The following is a 15,106-nucleotide window of genomic DNA, read 5'->3' as shown; positions in this document are numbered from 1 at the left end:
GGGTAAGACTGAAGGCAGGAGAAGGGGACGACAGTGGATGTGATGGTTGGATGGCATCACCAACTCAACAGACATGAATTTGAGCATGAACTTATTTACAAAATAGAAAACAGACTTGCAGACACAGAAAATAAATTTATGGTTACCAGAGCAGAAAGGCTAGGATAGATAAATTGGGAATTGGGGATTAACATACTCACAGTACTCTAAATAAAACAGATAACCAACAAGGTCCTACTGTATAGCACAGGAATGACAGTCAATATTTGTAATAACCTATAATGGAAAAAAATCTGAAAACATGCACACACATACACATATATACACACACACAACTATAAGGAAGTAGCAACTCACTATAGTATCCTTGTCTGGAAAATTCCATGAACAGAGAAGCCTAGTGGGCTACAGTCTAAGGGTCGCAAAGAGACAGAAACAACTGAGTGACTCAACAACATATATAACTGAATCACTCTGCTGTACACTTGAAACACTGTATATTGACTATACTTGAATTCAAGAAGTTATAACTAAAAATGTTTTTGAAAAAAAGTTTTTGGATTAATAAATGTTTTTCTTTCCAAGAAAGGGTCTACAAGGGATCTTATAAAGACTCAAAAGCATTTATCACACTGATACATTTTTAAACATTTCCACTGTGTGTTAATGAACCAGCCAATTATGAATAAATCTATTAGAATGGACTAATACCCTGAAAAAGAAACATTTCACTTCTTAATAATAAAAGAAAGTTGCTATGATTATTCAAGATTATGTTTTAATATGAAAAACACAACAGAAGTCTACAAAAATTTTACAGTAACTTGTAGTTTTATTTTCCAGTACTCTTGCAACCTTTTACATTACTAACAAAACTGCAATCACAGGAATCAGACACAAAATTTCTGCATTTATTTCAAACAATCATACAGAAAGACCATACTACACAGACATTATTATACTGCAAAAGTCAGAGATGACTGAAGTTTAGATAGATAACTTTATTTAGCTGAAGAATGAAAAGATTTTCCACTCTCTGCAATTATAGCTCAAATGTTTTTTACGGCAGATGACATTCAAGTTGGAGATACAAATGATACACTCTGAAGTAAGTAATATAAAACTCAAGTCTAGGAACTAAACAGATTTTCAGCTGCACAGGTTGTTCTTCCAGTTTAAATTTTTTCACAGAAAAAAAAAATAGATCGCAGGCAAAGAAAACCAAATTCCATATAAGCATGGTTCACTGTTTATTATTTTACCTTCATCAAGGCAGGCAAAGTACAGATGCTGTACATTAAACACATATACAAGCCCCTCAAAGCACGTGGATTCCCACAGGCAAAGCACACTTGCTAAGCTCCGCTCCTCTCAGAAGCGTGTGACTGCAGCTAAATATACAAAGAGCCGTCCGCTGGTCCCACGTAGCCAACTCCAATGAGCAGGACGTCGATCAGCGTCCATATTCCCAGGCCCCCGAAGCTGAAGAGCTTGCCGAGGCCTTCTCGCCACTGGCCCAGGTAGAAGCGATCTGCTCCAAACCCACCGAGGGTGATGCTGCAACAGCAAACAGGCCTGCAATGCATCAACAGCCCCCCAACTGCCAGCTGGGGCTCAGTAACCGTGCTGACTCACACGTGTGAAAGGGCCTCAGATCAGCAGACCCTGGATGAGGACACAGCGATCATCTCACAAATGCACACCACCAAACAATCACAGGCAAGAAGACTGCTCACATGTCAACAATGAACACACATGAGCTGTAATGAAATCTAATCCTTCTCTTTTGAAGAAAATCTAGCTTGCTACTTTTTTAGGTAGCAAAAAAAACGTGCATCTGGGAGGGCAAAACACGGTTAGTCTAACAGACAGACCAGCAATGTGGAGGCTGCAGGAGCATCTCAAGGCAGTCAGCCAGCTGGCCGCCTCATCAGGTCTTGACCTTTGTCAATCAACCCATGTAAAAAAGCTCTGTGTTAGGAAAAATTGACTTTTAAGGTTCCTTCAAATTCTAACATCTAACAATATTCAGACAACTTCTCATTGTTTTTCTTTTAAAATTTTTATTATGGAAAATTCTAAAACTTACACAAGTTAAAAGAAAGCGAACAGCACCCATGTTTATCGTTGTTTAGTCACTCAGTTGTGTCTGACACTTTGTGACCCCATAGACTATAGCCCACCAGGCTCCTCTGTCCATGGGATTCTCCAGGCAAGAATACTGGAGTGGGTTGCCATTTCCTTCTCCAGGGGATCTTCCCAACCCAGGGATCGAGCCTATATCTCCTGCATTGGTTTCTTTACCGCTGAGTCACCTGGGAAGTCCACAACCCAGCCCCAATAATTATCACCATGTACACACCCCAATTCATCACACCCTTTCCTTCCCACCCCAACCCGAGAACCATGAAGCAACTGCCAGGCATCATCACATTCAATATTCGGCAAGAAACCATGTTGAGCCCAGAGAAGAACTCTATTCTTACTGTTTAAAAGCCAGCTGTGAAATGTGTCATAGTAATTTATGTTCACAATGATGGGGAGACTGGGTGAGGGGTGTACAGAACACTCTAGCTTTGCTTTTACTTTTCTGTAAATCTAAAATGAATCCAAAATAAAAAGTTTGTTGGAAAGCAGAAAGTCAGGTGTTATTCTCAATGTGAACTACTGTGTCAAAGACGCTGGGCAATCTCACCTTCGCTATGTCTGACTTTCTGTCGTGGCCCCCTCTTTTCATTTACCAGGGGAGCCTTCCTGCCAGACAGGACCCTCCACCTTCCTAGCCAGACCCTCAAGCAGTGGTCCCCAGACAGAGGCAATACCTGGAGGTGCTACTGACTGTCACCACTGGGGTAGGGAGACTTGTAAACAACACCCAATAAATGGAGTCCGGAGAGGATGCTACACACCCTACTCTGCACAGGATGCCCCACAACCAAGAATTCTTGGCCCAAACATCCACAACGACAAGGCTGAGAAGCCCTGCCCACATCCCACCATACAGTCCCTGGGCTCTCACGGCAAACCTCCAATAGCGGCCTACCTGCTGAATCAGGATTTAGCCAGCAGCCTACTTGCCCTTCCCTCTGGTGGGGGTGGGGAGAACTGCTACAATTGCCTTTTCAAACTGCTGAAAAGTTTAACAAATACAAGTATATTTTTATGTAAAAATTAAGTCTATAATTATGCTTGAATAGTGTATTACAGGTGATTTTCAACATTTATCTTTGTCATTTTTGTTTTTTCTAGTTTTCAATACTGAGCATGTATTATTTTTTTTATGATTTAGAAGGAAATTACTGAAAATTAAAGACAGTCATAAGTCTAGCTACTTTAAATAGTAGGCAGCACTTCACTGACTCACAGTACGCTCAGAGTGGGAAGACTGACTGGTTCTAATGAGCTCCAATAATGACTCGAGTCACCTCCAGAACATGCAGGCATCTTGGGAGGAAAGCCAGCAACAAGCCACCAAGTTCCACAAAGATAGCGGTCTGGCCACCTCAACAGCCCCCAGCAGCACAGTCCCCGTGGTTTACCCAGCCCATGGCAGGGCCTGAGGGAGCAAGAGAGGAGCGCAGAAGAGCCCAGCAGCCACAGCAAATGCCCAGTGGTGTCTCTGCTCACTGAGAACAGCGCTTACCTCAGAGCCAAGGCTGTGGACCACTTGTATCCCCCAGTCCAGTTGCAGTAGAGCATCTTTGGAAAAGTGCGGTTACCTAAGAAAGGGAAACACTCCACAATGAAACACGGGTATGAAAGTACTCTGGCAAGAGACTAAATTATAGGTGGTGGTCTTATGATTTATAATCTAAAAAGACAACTCTCTTCACAAAAATAAGTGTTCACTACCCTTGAAGGCTAAACAGAAAGCCCTAACTGTCCACGAGCACAGGCTTGTGAGGAGCACAGGTTCATGAGGACCACAGCTTGAAGAAGGTGAACCACCCTACGTGATGTCAAGGTGTGGATGATGTGGGGGTGAACGAGACAGACAAACCAGGCACCAGGAGGGGAGAAGGCCAAGCAGGACCAACACATCCTATGGACGCAGGCCACAGATGGTCCAGGAGTCCTGGGACAAATGGCTGTTCAAACTGGAGAAAAACGAGACAGATAAACCAGGCACAGGGAGGGGAAAAGCCCACGCAGGACTGACACATCCCGTGGATGCAGGCCACAGATGGTCCGGGGGTCCTGGGACATCTGGCTGTTCAAACTGGAGAAAGTGAGTCTGACTCCACCTCACACCATACACCAAACCAATCCTGGGGAACTAAAGACCTAAATCTGAAAGGTCACAGTTACAACTTTTAAAAGAAAGTACAGAAAATTATCTCTGTGAATCTGGAGCAGGGAAAGGCTTTTTGCAACAAAAAAGGGCTAACTATGAAAGATGAAAAACCAACTAACTAAAATTTTAAAGTTGTGTTCAAAAGAGACCAAAAGAAAGTGGGGGAAAAAGTTAAAATTCAGGAGAGGATTTTAGGGCCATCAAAGGTTACTATCCAAAATACAAAAGAATTCATAGAAGTCTGCAAGAAAAAACAAAACTTAGGGACGAGTATTGGAGAGGATGTGGATCCTCACTAACAGCTGTGCACCACTGGCGGGAGTGTGAACAAACACAACCACCTGGAAAAGAACACATGCCAGAGAATGCATGCCAGACACACCCCTGTACACGTGACAAGAGACACAGACAGAAGTTTAAGAGCAGCACAATTTGTAAAAAAGAAAAAAAAAAAAGGTAAACAGTCCAAATACATTGGAGAGCAGAAAAACTATGATACAGTCTTACAACAGACTATTATAAAGAAATGAAAAAGAAGAAGACAAGCTGAAGAATCTTAGAGCCATAATGATGAAAAGAAACAGGTCCCAGGAGACCATCAACAGCCTGCTACTACTTTACACAGTTCTGAGACATGCATTACTGAATAATACACCACACTGTATTCTAGCACATACATGGGACAATTATAAAAAACTTAAAGGAAGGGATTGGGATCATAAGAAACCTCAAAAGGGTATCACCCCTAAAGAAGAGGCAGGAAACACTCTGGCAGTTTCGATGGCATCAGATGCTTTGGCTGTTAACCTGGGGGAGACTCAATCACACATTATGCTCTACACCTTATACATTTTTATTTTATGAAGTACTACGTTTTAAAAGATAAGGAACTGGCATAACTAAAAGGTGCTGATAAACGTTTCTGACTACACAATTGAAACCTAATTCTCAAACGTCTGCGATGGTTCTGCAAGTACGCCTGAAGAAGAGCACTCTGCCTAGAAGCTCCCTCAGCCGACTCACCCAGGCAGTGGACGTGGTCCCGCACAGTGCAGTTGGTTGGATAGCGCTGCCGAGGGCAGGACACCGCCCTGCAGTCGCTGGAGCTGAAGCACTCGTAGTCAGCCTCCGGGAGCTGCCAGCAGAACCTGCAGGTCATGTTGAGGACGAAACTCTTCTGGGATTTGAAGTCTGGATCCTACAAAGGACACAGAGCTATTCGGTCATAATCCAGCTTGTCAATATGTCACTAAAACTACACAGTTACAAGGCACAAGTGTCAAAAACACTTCTATTTATGATCTAGGAGGAAGTGGCAGACAAACAGGTACCAAGCCAATATGTATGCAAAACAAATGTATATGCCATGATCTAGGATCATAAGTATATACCCCAAAATATACACCTAAGAAAAAATACCTAGATAAATGCACATCAAATTATCAAAGGTTATCAGGATAAGATTACTTCATCACTGTTACTTTGGCTAAATTTTTAATAACACACATGCATACTTATATGACAAAGAAGAAAGGAAAAGGCACTTTATGAAGCCCCAGAGACACAAGAGAGCTGACAGGGCAGATGAGTCCCTCTGCTCAAAGTACTGTGCAGTACGTGGGAGTTGGGGCCCAGCTGGACACTCCTAGAGGAACAGCCTGCCTACCGGGTCTCAACTCTTCCTAGGAGTCCCTGAGGTCCTAAGACCCAGGGCAGTCACTGCTGTTACACTCCCAGGAGTACCTGACAGGACCCACCCAGAGGCAGCCCCAGGAGACCATCCCCATCTTAGAAAGAACCCCTTGGAGAGGTTCAGCCAGTGCTATTGTGGCCCTGAGCCTCGAAACAAGAGTCCATTTCAATTTTAAACTTGTTTTCTGCCTGTAAGAGCACCCCATGTGCTTATATGTTACACATTTGGAAATTACAGGAAAACTGGTAACCTCTCCAGAGAGAAGCACTGTCTAACCTTCTTTCATTTTTGCTTCCTGTGATACAGTTTTACATTCATGGAATTATACTGAAAACATTTTGTATCCTTTCACCACCACTTGATATTATGCTATAAAACATACTTTTCAAAACTGTATTTAAATGGTAACACAATCACCTCTGGAAGTATCATATTTACTAATTTTTTTTTTATTAATGCAAAAACCACTTATAAGGGCAGTATTCACGAGTAAGGCACTGCTTGATTTAAACATTATTATTGTAAATGTCTGCATATTTCTAGTGATCCATCTGTAACACACGTTTCTCAACCTGTTTTTTTGCAACACTGGGCAGACAGTGTACATGGTACAAACTCTGGGAGACAAGAAGAGAGTAAAGAGATGGCTGGCCCTGCCGGGCCCTCAGCACTGAGCACAGCTCATCCACGCTGGTCTTCCAGGGAGTCTGTTCTATGCATGGGCACGCTTACGACAGATATGCTTCTTCTTTTTCTAATTTAATGTTCCCACTGATAATTACTTTCACTTAATTCTGAGGTATCAGTAAACATCTCTGGAGCTGCCTAGTTCTCAACAGCTGCAATGTATTTATTTCACTACACAGTGAGCTGCAAAGTGAACTGCTCTTTCTTGGACATTCAGCTTGCTTCCAACCTTGCTGGGTGAACAATGCAGCTAAGAATATTCTTAGGCATACTTATGTGTATCAATGTGCAGTAAGTAACACCTGTTAGATGAATTCCTAGATATGGAACTGCCAGGTCAAAGCTTACATGCATCTGTACGTTTCAGAAAGAAAGAAAGTGAGGTCACTCAGTCGTGTCCAACTCTTTGCGACCCCATGGACTGTAGCCTACCAGGCTCCTCCATCCATGGAATTTTCAAGGCAAGAGTACTGGAGGGGGTTGTCATTTCCTTCTCCAGGGGATCTTCCTGATTCAGGGATAGAACCCGGATCTCCCACATTGCAGGCAGATGCTTTACCTTCTGAGTCACCAGGGAAGCCCACAGGTTTCAGAGATGAGACAAACTGTCTACCACAGGCTGACTAATCCACACATCTACTGACAAGACACAGCAATGTTTGTCTCTTACACCTTCAAGAAAAGTGTTATCAAACTCTGTTTTGCCAATCTGACAGGTTAAAAAAATGTATTAATTTGTATTAAACTATGAGAAAATTAAGCACCTTTCAAATACAAGTTGAAAGTCCACCTGTATTTCCTTTGCTACGAACCATGTACTCATGCTCTAGCACCATTTTTCTATAGGACTGTCGTCTTTTTCTCATTGGCTTTTTGGATGTATTGATATATTATAGGTATTACTATATTATTTGTCACGTGTGTTAAAAAAAACTTTTTCATCGTTTGTCATTTATCTCTGGCCTTTACGCTTTTTAAGGTCATGCAGAAACCCCTCACCTTTAGTAGTCAAATGTATAAATTCTTTCTTGTATAACTTTTAAACTTTATTTCATACTTAGAAAAATATTTCCCACTTTGAGATGATAACAGAACTCTCACGCTTTCTCTGGTACTTTGAGGTTTCATCTTCTCACGTAAAGTCTGGCATCTATCTGGAATTTACTTTGGACAAAATAAGGATTCTACTTTTTTTCCATGGGCACCTGGGCACCCTAGCATTCACTAAGTCCACTTTCACACCACAAAAAACTGCAGACCCCAACAAGAGCTCATATGTGGTAAATACCTTTCCCTCTGTGACACAACTGTCATTACTGAGAATACAGAACCTACCTAAAGGAATTAAACTTGCCTCACTTACACTAGCAGACTAAGCTCTCCTCCAAGTAACAGAAACAAAAACCATTTCTGTCAAGCACATCTCCAGCTGATGTCAGCTGGGCTGGCAGTTTCCATTACAGCTGGATTTCTGCACTTACTTCTATTTATATACATTATAAAACAATTTCTTTGACTAGTGTAATCCAGGTGAGATTCCCTTGGCCTGAGTCCCTATGAGTGCACATGAGAAGGATGAGAAGAGTTTATTTCCTTCTATTAATCTGAAGTTCAACATAAGGTGAGGGGAGGGAAGGGGGTGAATGCAACAGGCGAGAGGACGAATACTTGCGTATACACCTGCAATGGTCTTAAACACCAAGGGAAGAATACGGGGCCAGCCCCAAATCACAGCCGCAGCACTCCTGGGACCCGCGGCTCCTGACAGCCAACTGTTTGACTGCTCTTCGTTTCTAAGAAGAAACACCACCAGATGCTCTTGAGATTACCTTCAAAAGCCACCTCTGGGGGCCAGGCACCTGCTACTGTACAGGATTTGTGATGACTGGCTAGTCACGAAGCAGGTGAGATGAAAGCACTTGAGGTGTGAAGAGGGAAAGAGTGCTTCCAGGGCGTGTCTCAGCCAAGGGTTAAGGACGGACCAGGGACAGGATCAGCTAGGAAAGTCCCTCCCTAAGTTTTGTCATTTCTCTACCTTTGTCATTTCTCCTGTCCTCTGCTATTTTCTGAAAAATGAAACCACCTGTTTTTTTGGATCACCTAAAGGAGGAAGAAATTGAAAACTAAGTTTCACTCAGGAACCAGTTGTGAGAGATAAATGTCCAAGACACTAAGGCAAACAAAGTAGGCTCATTCTGGGAAAAGCTCCCCTAAGCCATCAGGGTTTTCTCATTTTCCACAAGGTACCTACTATGTGCCAGACTTATGAAGCATGTGATTTCAAAAGCCATCAAACAGGTTTTGTTATTAGGTGAGTAGGGAGAAAATTCTATTTAAGATGAAGCAACCAAGACTAACTGATTATCCTAGGGCAGTCATGAAGACTACCTGCCAACTAGCTCAGTTTTCCAGCGCACTTTCAAGAGCAACACTGATACACGAAAATGACAAATACTGAAGTTTACCAACACTACATCCAGATGCTGAGGCCACATAAAATTTCATGCCCCCTTGGAGTGAAGCCTCCCTCAGGCCCTCTCCTGATACTGGACTTCAGGAGAAACAGAAAGAGCCTGGGTGGAGGGGAGGGCAGAAACTTTCTAATCTAGCCCTCTCCAGACCAGGCTCCAAAGGACAGATGCGGAAAGGTATCTTGTTCAAGTGAGAATCACTGGGTCAATGGAAACCCGCTAAAGAGAACATGACCTAGAATCTGTGTTTTCTTGACCACCTCCCACAACAAGGGCTCCACAGAAACACTTTAGGAAAAGTTGCTCTAGGTCCATCTCCTGATTAAACAGGAGACAGAGGAATAAATCTCAGAGCTGGCCTTGGCAAGGCCAGGAGTAGACACTGCTTTGTTATTCATTTCTACTCTCTGTCTTGCCCAGATGCTGGGACTACAATGAATTGTGCAGTAATTTCCCTGGTCCAACCATTCAAGAATGCACATATGTGAATCTCCCTGACCTGGTCACACTCAGCAGGTGTAGGGCTGCCTCCAGGAACCGAGCTCTGAAGCAGGTGTCCTGAGAGCTGTAAACATATTAGAGACAGGCTGCAGTGTGACAACTCTAGCAGGGTCATTGCTGATGCACAACAGTGGGTGCCCTTGAGCCTGTTCTATGCCCTACTTGTTATAAGCAGTCTGACAATTACTTCAGTTTAGTCTTATGTCAGAAAATTGCTATCTGAATCCTTACACCAAACCTTGCTAGGAGACAAAAGTTTCATCTGATAAAGTGGACTTTACTCCTCAAATCTTACTTTTAAAATGTAGAGCACTTTCTCAATTTTCCCCATGTTCGCGTCTAAACTCTATTTATAACTCAAGCTTTACAGTGAGTTTAAGAATTCGTAAGTACTTACAACACAGGTAACAGAAGGTTTGACTGTGCAGTCAAAAGTGACAGGCTTCCCATAGACACAGGAAAAATTGGTCTTGCAATCTATACAGTCTGCAGGAAGTCTGCTACACAGGCCATTGCTCGGACATTTCATCACATAAGGTGGGATATCGGTACTTTCTGCAAGGGGCGAGAGAGAAGCTTATTCTCTTAGAATATGGATTAGAATAACAGATAAAAGCAATTTTCCAAGGTTAAGGAACACAATCATGAGCATAACATACATATATGGTTCTAGTAATAAATTAGGACTGCAAAAAGTTTATTGTGTTACAAGATGAAAAAACAAAGGCTTATAGATGATAAAGTTTGTTCAAGATCACAGAGGGAGGGTAGAACTGGAATCAGAATCCAAATTTCTCCGTTTCCAATCCACTGTGCTTTTCATTTGAATTCACTGATTTTTAAGTGAAGCCACTGACTCTCTAACACAATCAGTACAACAAGGAACCACCCCCAGAAGATATACTGTCATTGTTACACAATGGTACTTCCACAAGCCACAATCTGCAAGGAATATTCAGTTTTACACTACCAAAGTACAAACAGTTCTTAATATTAGCAACTTATTCAGTGGGTTAAAGTTCTTTTTTTCCAGCCAACCTACCCAGGAGTATAATATATTACTATGAGTTAAGAGATTACCAAAACTGTAAACACTATTCTCAGGAAGGAAGAAAAGCTCTCAAAAAACGTGTGAAAGAGTCAAAAATTCTTGTGCTTTCTCTATAAAATAATCTATGTTTTAAACACAAGTATGTTGATGTCTTTTAGCTGACTTTAATAGAAGGAATAATATATGGATGCTAATTTCACTTCACTGAAATAATGGAACTCTACAGGGATGAAACTACGGAGAACAAGGTTTCGTTCAGCAAAGCACATTGACACTCATTTAAAACTGGTCCTACTTAAAGTCACTATTAAGTGGGCAATTATGCAAAATATCAGAGTACATCATGCAAAATGCCGGGCTGGATGAAGCACAAGCTGAAATCAAGATTGCCGGGAGAAATATCAATAACCTCAGATTCTCAGATGACACCACTCTTATGGCAGAAAGCAAAGATGAACTAAAAAGCCTCTTGTTGAAAGTTAAAGAGGAGAGTGAAAAACCTGGCTTAAAACTCAACATTCAAAAAACGAAGGTCATGGCATCTGGGTCACTTCATGGCAAACAGATGAGGAAACAATGGAAAACAGTGAGAGACTTTATCCTGGGAAGCTCCGAAATCACTACAGATGGTAACTGCAGCCATGAAATTAAAAGACGCTTGCTCCTTAGAAGAAAAGCTATGACCAACCTACACAGCATATCAAAAAGCAGAGACATTACTTTGCCAACAAACGTCTGTCTAGCCAAAGGTATGGTTTTTCCAGTAGTCACGTATGGATGTGAGAGTTGGACTATAAAGAAAGCTGAGCGCGGAAGAATTGTTGCTTTTGAACTATGGTACTGGATAAGACTCTTGAGAGTCCCTTGGACTGCAAGGAGATCCAACCAGTCAATCCTAAAGGAAATCAACGCTTAATATTCATTGGAAGGACTGATGCTGAAGCTGAAACTCCAATACTTTGGCCACCTGATGCGAAGAACTGACTCACTGGAAAAGATCCTGATGCTGGGAAAGATTGAAGGCAGGAGGAGAAGAGGATGACAGAGGATGCCATCACTGACTCGATGGACATAAGTTTGAGCAAGCTCTGGGAGTTGGTGATGGACAGGGAAGCCTGGCATGCTGCAGTCCATGGGGTCAGAGTTGGACACGACTGAGCAACTGAACTGAACTGATGCAAAATATCACTTTTTCCTTTATTGTTTTGTTCCTATTACTACTGAGGCTGGAGGATGGACACTTAGAATCACAAAACCAAAATGTCTCTGAAGCCTGAAAGGTTGGTAATTTGCTCCAGCTTCCAGCGGCATCACCAAACTTAAAGCCAAGTCTCAACCAGTCCCTTTGGGATTTCCCGCACCCCCACCATCCCCTCCCCTCCCTGCCCCATTTCACACAGCCCTTTTAAGGGGGTGCCTTTTAATACTCAACATCAGGATCAGGGTCAAGAGGCACAAGAAATTTTCTGAAGAGAAAGGAACATTGGTTGAAGGTAATCTGTGACAGGCAAAGGAGAAAAGGAAAGATATAAACATCTGAATGCAGAGTTCCAAAGAATAGCAAGAGGAAATACGAAAGCCTTCTTCAGCGATCAATGCAAAGAAATAGAGGAAAACAACAGAATGGGAAAGACTAGGGATCTTTTCAAGAAAATCAGAGATACCAAAGGAACATTTCATGCAAAGATGGGCTCGATAAAGGACAGAAATGGTATGGACCTAACAGAAGCAGAAGATATTAAGAAGAGGTGGCAAGAATACACAGAAGAACTGTACAAAAAAGATCTTCATGACCCAGATAATCACGATGGTGTGATCACTGACCTAGAGCTAGACGTCCTGGAATGTGAAGTCAAGTGGGCCTTAGAAAGCATCACTATGAACAAAGCTAGTGGAGGTGATGGAATTCCAGTTAAGCTATCTCAAATCCTGAAAGATGATGCTGTGAAAGTGCTACACTCAATAGGCCAGCAAATTTGGAAAACTCAGCAGTGGCCACAGGACTGGAAAAGGTCAGTTTTCATTCCAATCCCAAAGAAAGGCAATGCCAAAGAATGCTCAAACTACTGCACAATTGCACTCATCTCACACGCTAGTAAAGTAATGCTCAAAATTCTCCAAGCCAGGCTTTAGCAATATGTGAACCGTGAACTTCCTGATGTTCAAGCTGGTTTTAGAAAAGTCAGAGGAACCAGAGATCAAATTGCCAACATCGCTGGATCATGGAAAAAGCAAGAGAGTTCCAGAAAAACATCTATTTCTGCTTTTCTGACTATGCCAAAGCCTTTGACTGTGTGGATCACAATAAACTGTGGAAAATTCTGAAAGAGATGGGAATACCAGACCACCTGATCTGCCTCTTGAGAAATTTGTATGCAGGTCAGGAAGCAACAGTTAGAACTGGACATGGAACAACAGACTGGTTCCAAATAGGAAAAGGAGTTCGTCAAGGCTGTATATTGTCACCCTGTTTATTTAACTTCTATGCAGAGTACATCATGAGAAACACTGGACTGGAAGAAACACAAGCTGGAATCAAGATTGCTGGGAGAAATATCAATAACCTCAGATATGCAGATGACAAGACCCTTATGGCAGAAAGTGAAGAGGAACTAAAAAGCCTCTTGATGAAAGTGAAAGTGGAGAGTGAAAAAGGTGGCTTAAAGCTCAACATTCAGAAAACGAAGATCATGGCATCCGGTCCCATCACTTTATGGGAAATAGATGGGGAAACAGTGGAAACAGTGTCAGACTTTATTTTTCTGGGTTCCAAAATCACTACAGATGGTGACTGCAGCCATGAAATTAAAAGACGCTTACTCCTTGGAAGGAAAGTTATGACCAACCTAGATAGCATATTCAAAAGCAGAGACATTACTTTGCCAACAAAGATCCGTCTAGTCAAGGCTATGGTTTTTCCTGTAGTCATGTATGGATGTGAGAGTTGGACTGTGAAGAAGGCTGAGTGCCGAAGAATTGATGCTTTTGAACTGTGGTGTTGGAGAAGACTCGAGAGTCCCTTGGACTGCAAGGAGATCCAAGCAGTCCATTCTGAAGGAGATCAGCCCTGGGATTTCTTTGGAAGGAATGATGCTAAAGCTGAGACTCCAGTACTTTGGCCACCTGATGTGAAGAGCTGACTCACTGGAAAAGACTCTGATGCTGGGAGGGATTGGGGATAGGAGAAGAAGGGGACGACAGAGGATGAGATGGCTGGATGGCATCACTGACTTGAGGGATGTGAGTCTGAGTGAACTGCGGGAGTTGGTGATGGACAGGGAGGCCTGGTGTGCTGCGATTCATAGGGCCGCAAAGAGTCGGACACGACTGAGCGACTGATCTATCTGATCTGATCTGATCTGAATCTTCATGGGTGAGGTGAAAAAATACTAGAAATAAAAGAGATGTGAATGAGGAGCCTGGGACTGGAAAGAGATGAAGCAGGAATGTAGAAATGTATTGAAATACCGAGGCTGTCTACAGAAAAGGTCTGTGCATCTGTCTTTAGTTCACATAACCTAAAATGCAATCAATAAAATGTTCAAAACATGGAAAGTGAAACTCGCTCAGTCGTGTCCGACTCTTTTCGCGATCCCACGGACTGTAGCCCGCCAAGCTCCTCTGTCCATGGGATTCTCCGGGCAAGAATACTGGTGTGGGTTGCCATTCCCTTCTCCAGGGAATCTTCCCGACCCAAGGATTGATCCCGGGTCTCCTGCATTGCAGGCAGACTCTTTATCATCTGAACCACCAGGGAAATGATTTCATATTCTACAGGAAATGTTCACCAAAAAGGGAGAGACCACTAGATATAAACACACACATTTACGAGCACGGAAAACGCCCGGTACCTGCCGCCCTGGGCACCGCTGTGAAGGTCCGTGTGGGGCCCGGGTCCTTGATGGCCTGCGGCAGTGGCTGCGAGGGCTCCTCGCTGAAGGACCCTGCGACCGGAGAGACGGAGACCTCAGGCGGTGCGGCTGCGCTCCAGGCTTCAGCTGCCTGGGCAAACCTGGAGGCCTGATCGCCCACGAACTGAAGGGGAAACCCAACGAGGTCGACATTCGTCCCGGTCTGCGAGCACCTGGGACCAAGCGCGGGGCCGGGACACAGCCCCACGCCTCCGGCCGAGACCCCGGGCCCTCCCATTCCAGGCTCGCGGCTTCGGGTCCCTGAGCTAGCCGAGGGGCGGAGGCAAACCGTGCCGGACTCGGCCGCAGCGACCCGCGCCCTCCTCCCGCACTCTGCCTCCGCCTGCGGTCCCGGGGCCCCCAGCCCTCAACTCACCGCCGCCCGACAGGATGTAGAACTGTGAGAGGAACAGCACCACACGACACAGTCGGCAAAGAGGCCGCAGCAAGACCACCGCAGCCGCCATCTTGCCGGCGCGCTCTCTTCCGGCCGCGCAG

The 15,106-nt window shown here is 43.6% G+C and overlaps 1 protein-coding gene across 2 annotated transcripts; it reads right to left on the bottom strand.

Moving 5' to 3' along the window:
* Window positions 1–818: 818 nt before the first annotated feature.
* On the bottom strand, window positions 819–15,098 carry TM2D3 (TM2 domain containing 3). Of its 2 annotated transcripts, XM_010843263.1 has the most exons (6): window positions 14,985–15,098; window positions 14,549–14,641; window positions 10,044–10,201; window positions 5,318–5,492; window positions 3,644–3,719; window positions 819–1,557 (listed from the first exon to the last, which is right to left on the bottom strand). In XM_010843263.1, the coding sequence occupies exons 1-6, from the start codon at window positions 15,073–15,075 to the stop codon at window positions 1,392–1,394; spliced, it is 759 nt and encodes a 252-aa protein (XP_010841565.1). In that variant the 5' UTR covers window positions 15,076–15,098; the 3' UTR covers window positions 819–1,391. The 2 variants fall into 2 exon arrangements, with proteins under 2 accessions (XP_010841565.1, XP_010841566.1); XM_010843264.1 differs by lacking the exon at window positions 14,549–14,641.
* Between the last annotated feature and the right edge of the window lie 8 nt (window positions 15,099–15,106).

Source organism: Bison bison, unplaced genomic scaffold (genome assembly GCF_000754665.1).
Source record: "Bison bison bison isolate TAMUID 2011002044 unplaced genomic scaffold, Bison_UMD1.0 scf7180017864181, whole genome shotgun sequence".
NCBI lineage: Eukaryota > Metazoa > Chordata > Mammalia > Artiodactyla > Bovidae > Bison > Bison bison.
The sequence above is the reverse complement of the archived record's forward strand: the minus strand, read 5'-3'. Positions and strand labels throughout refer to the sequence as shown.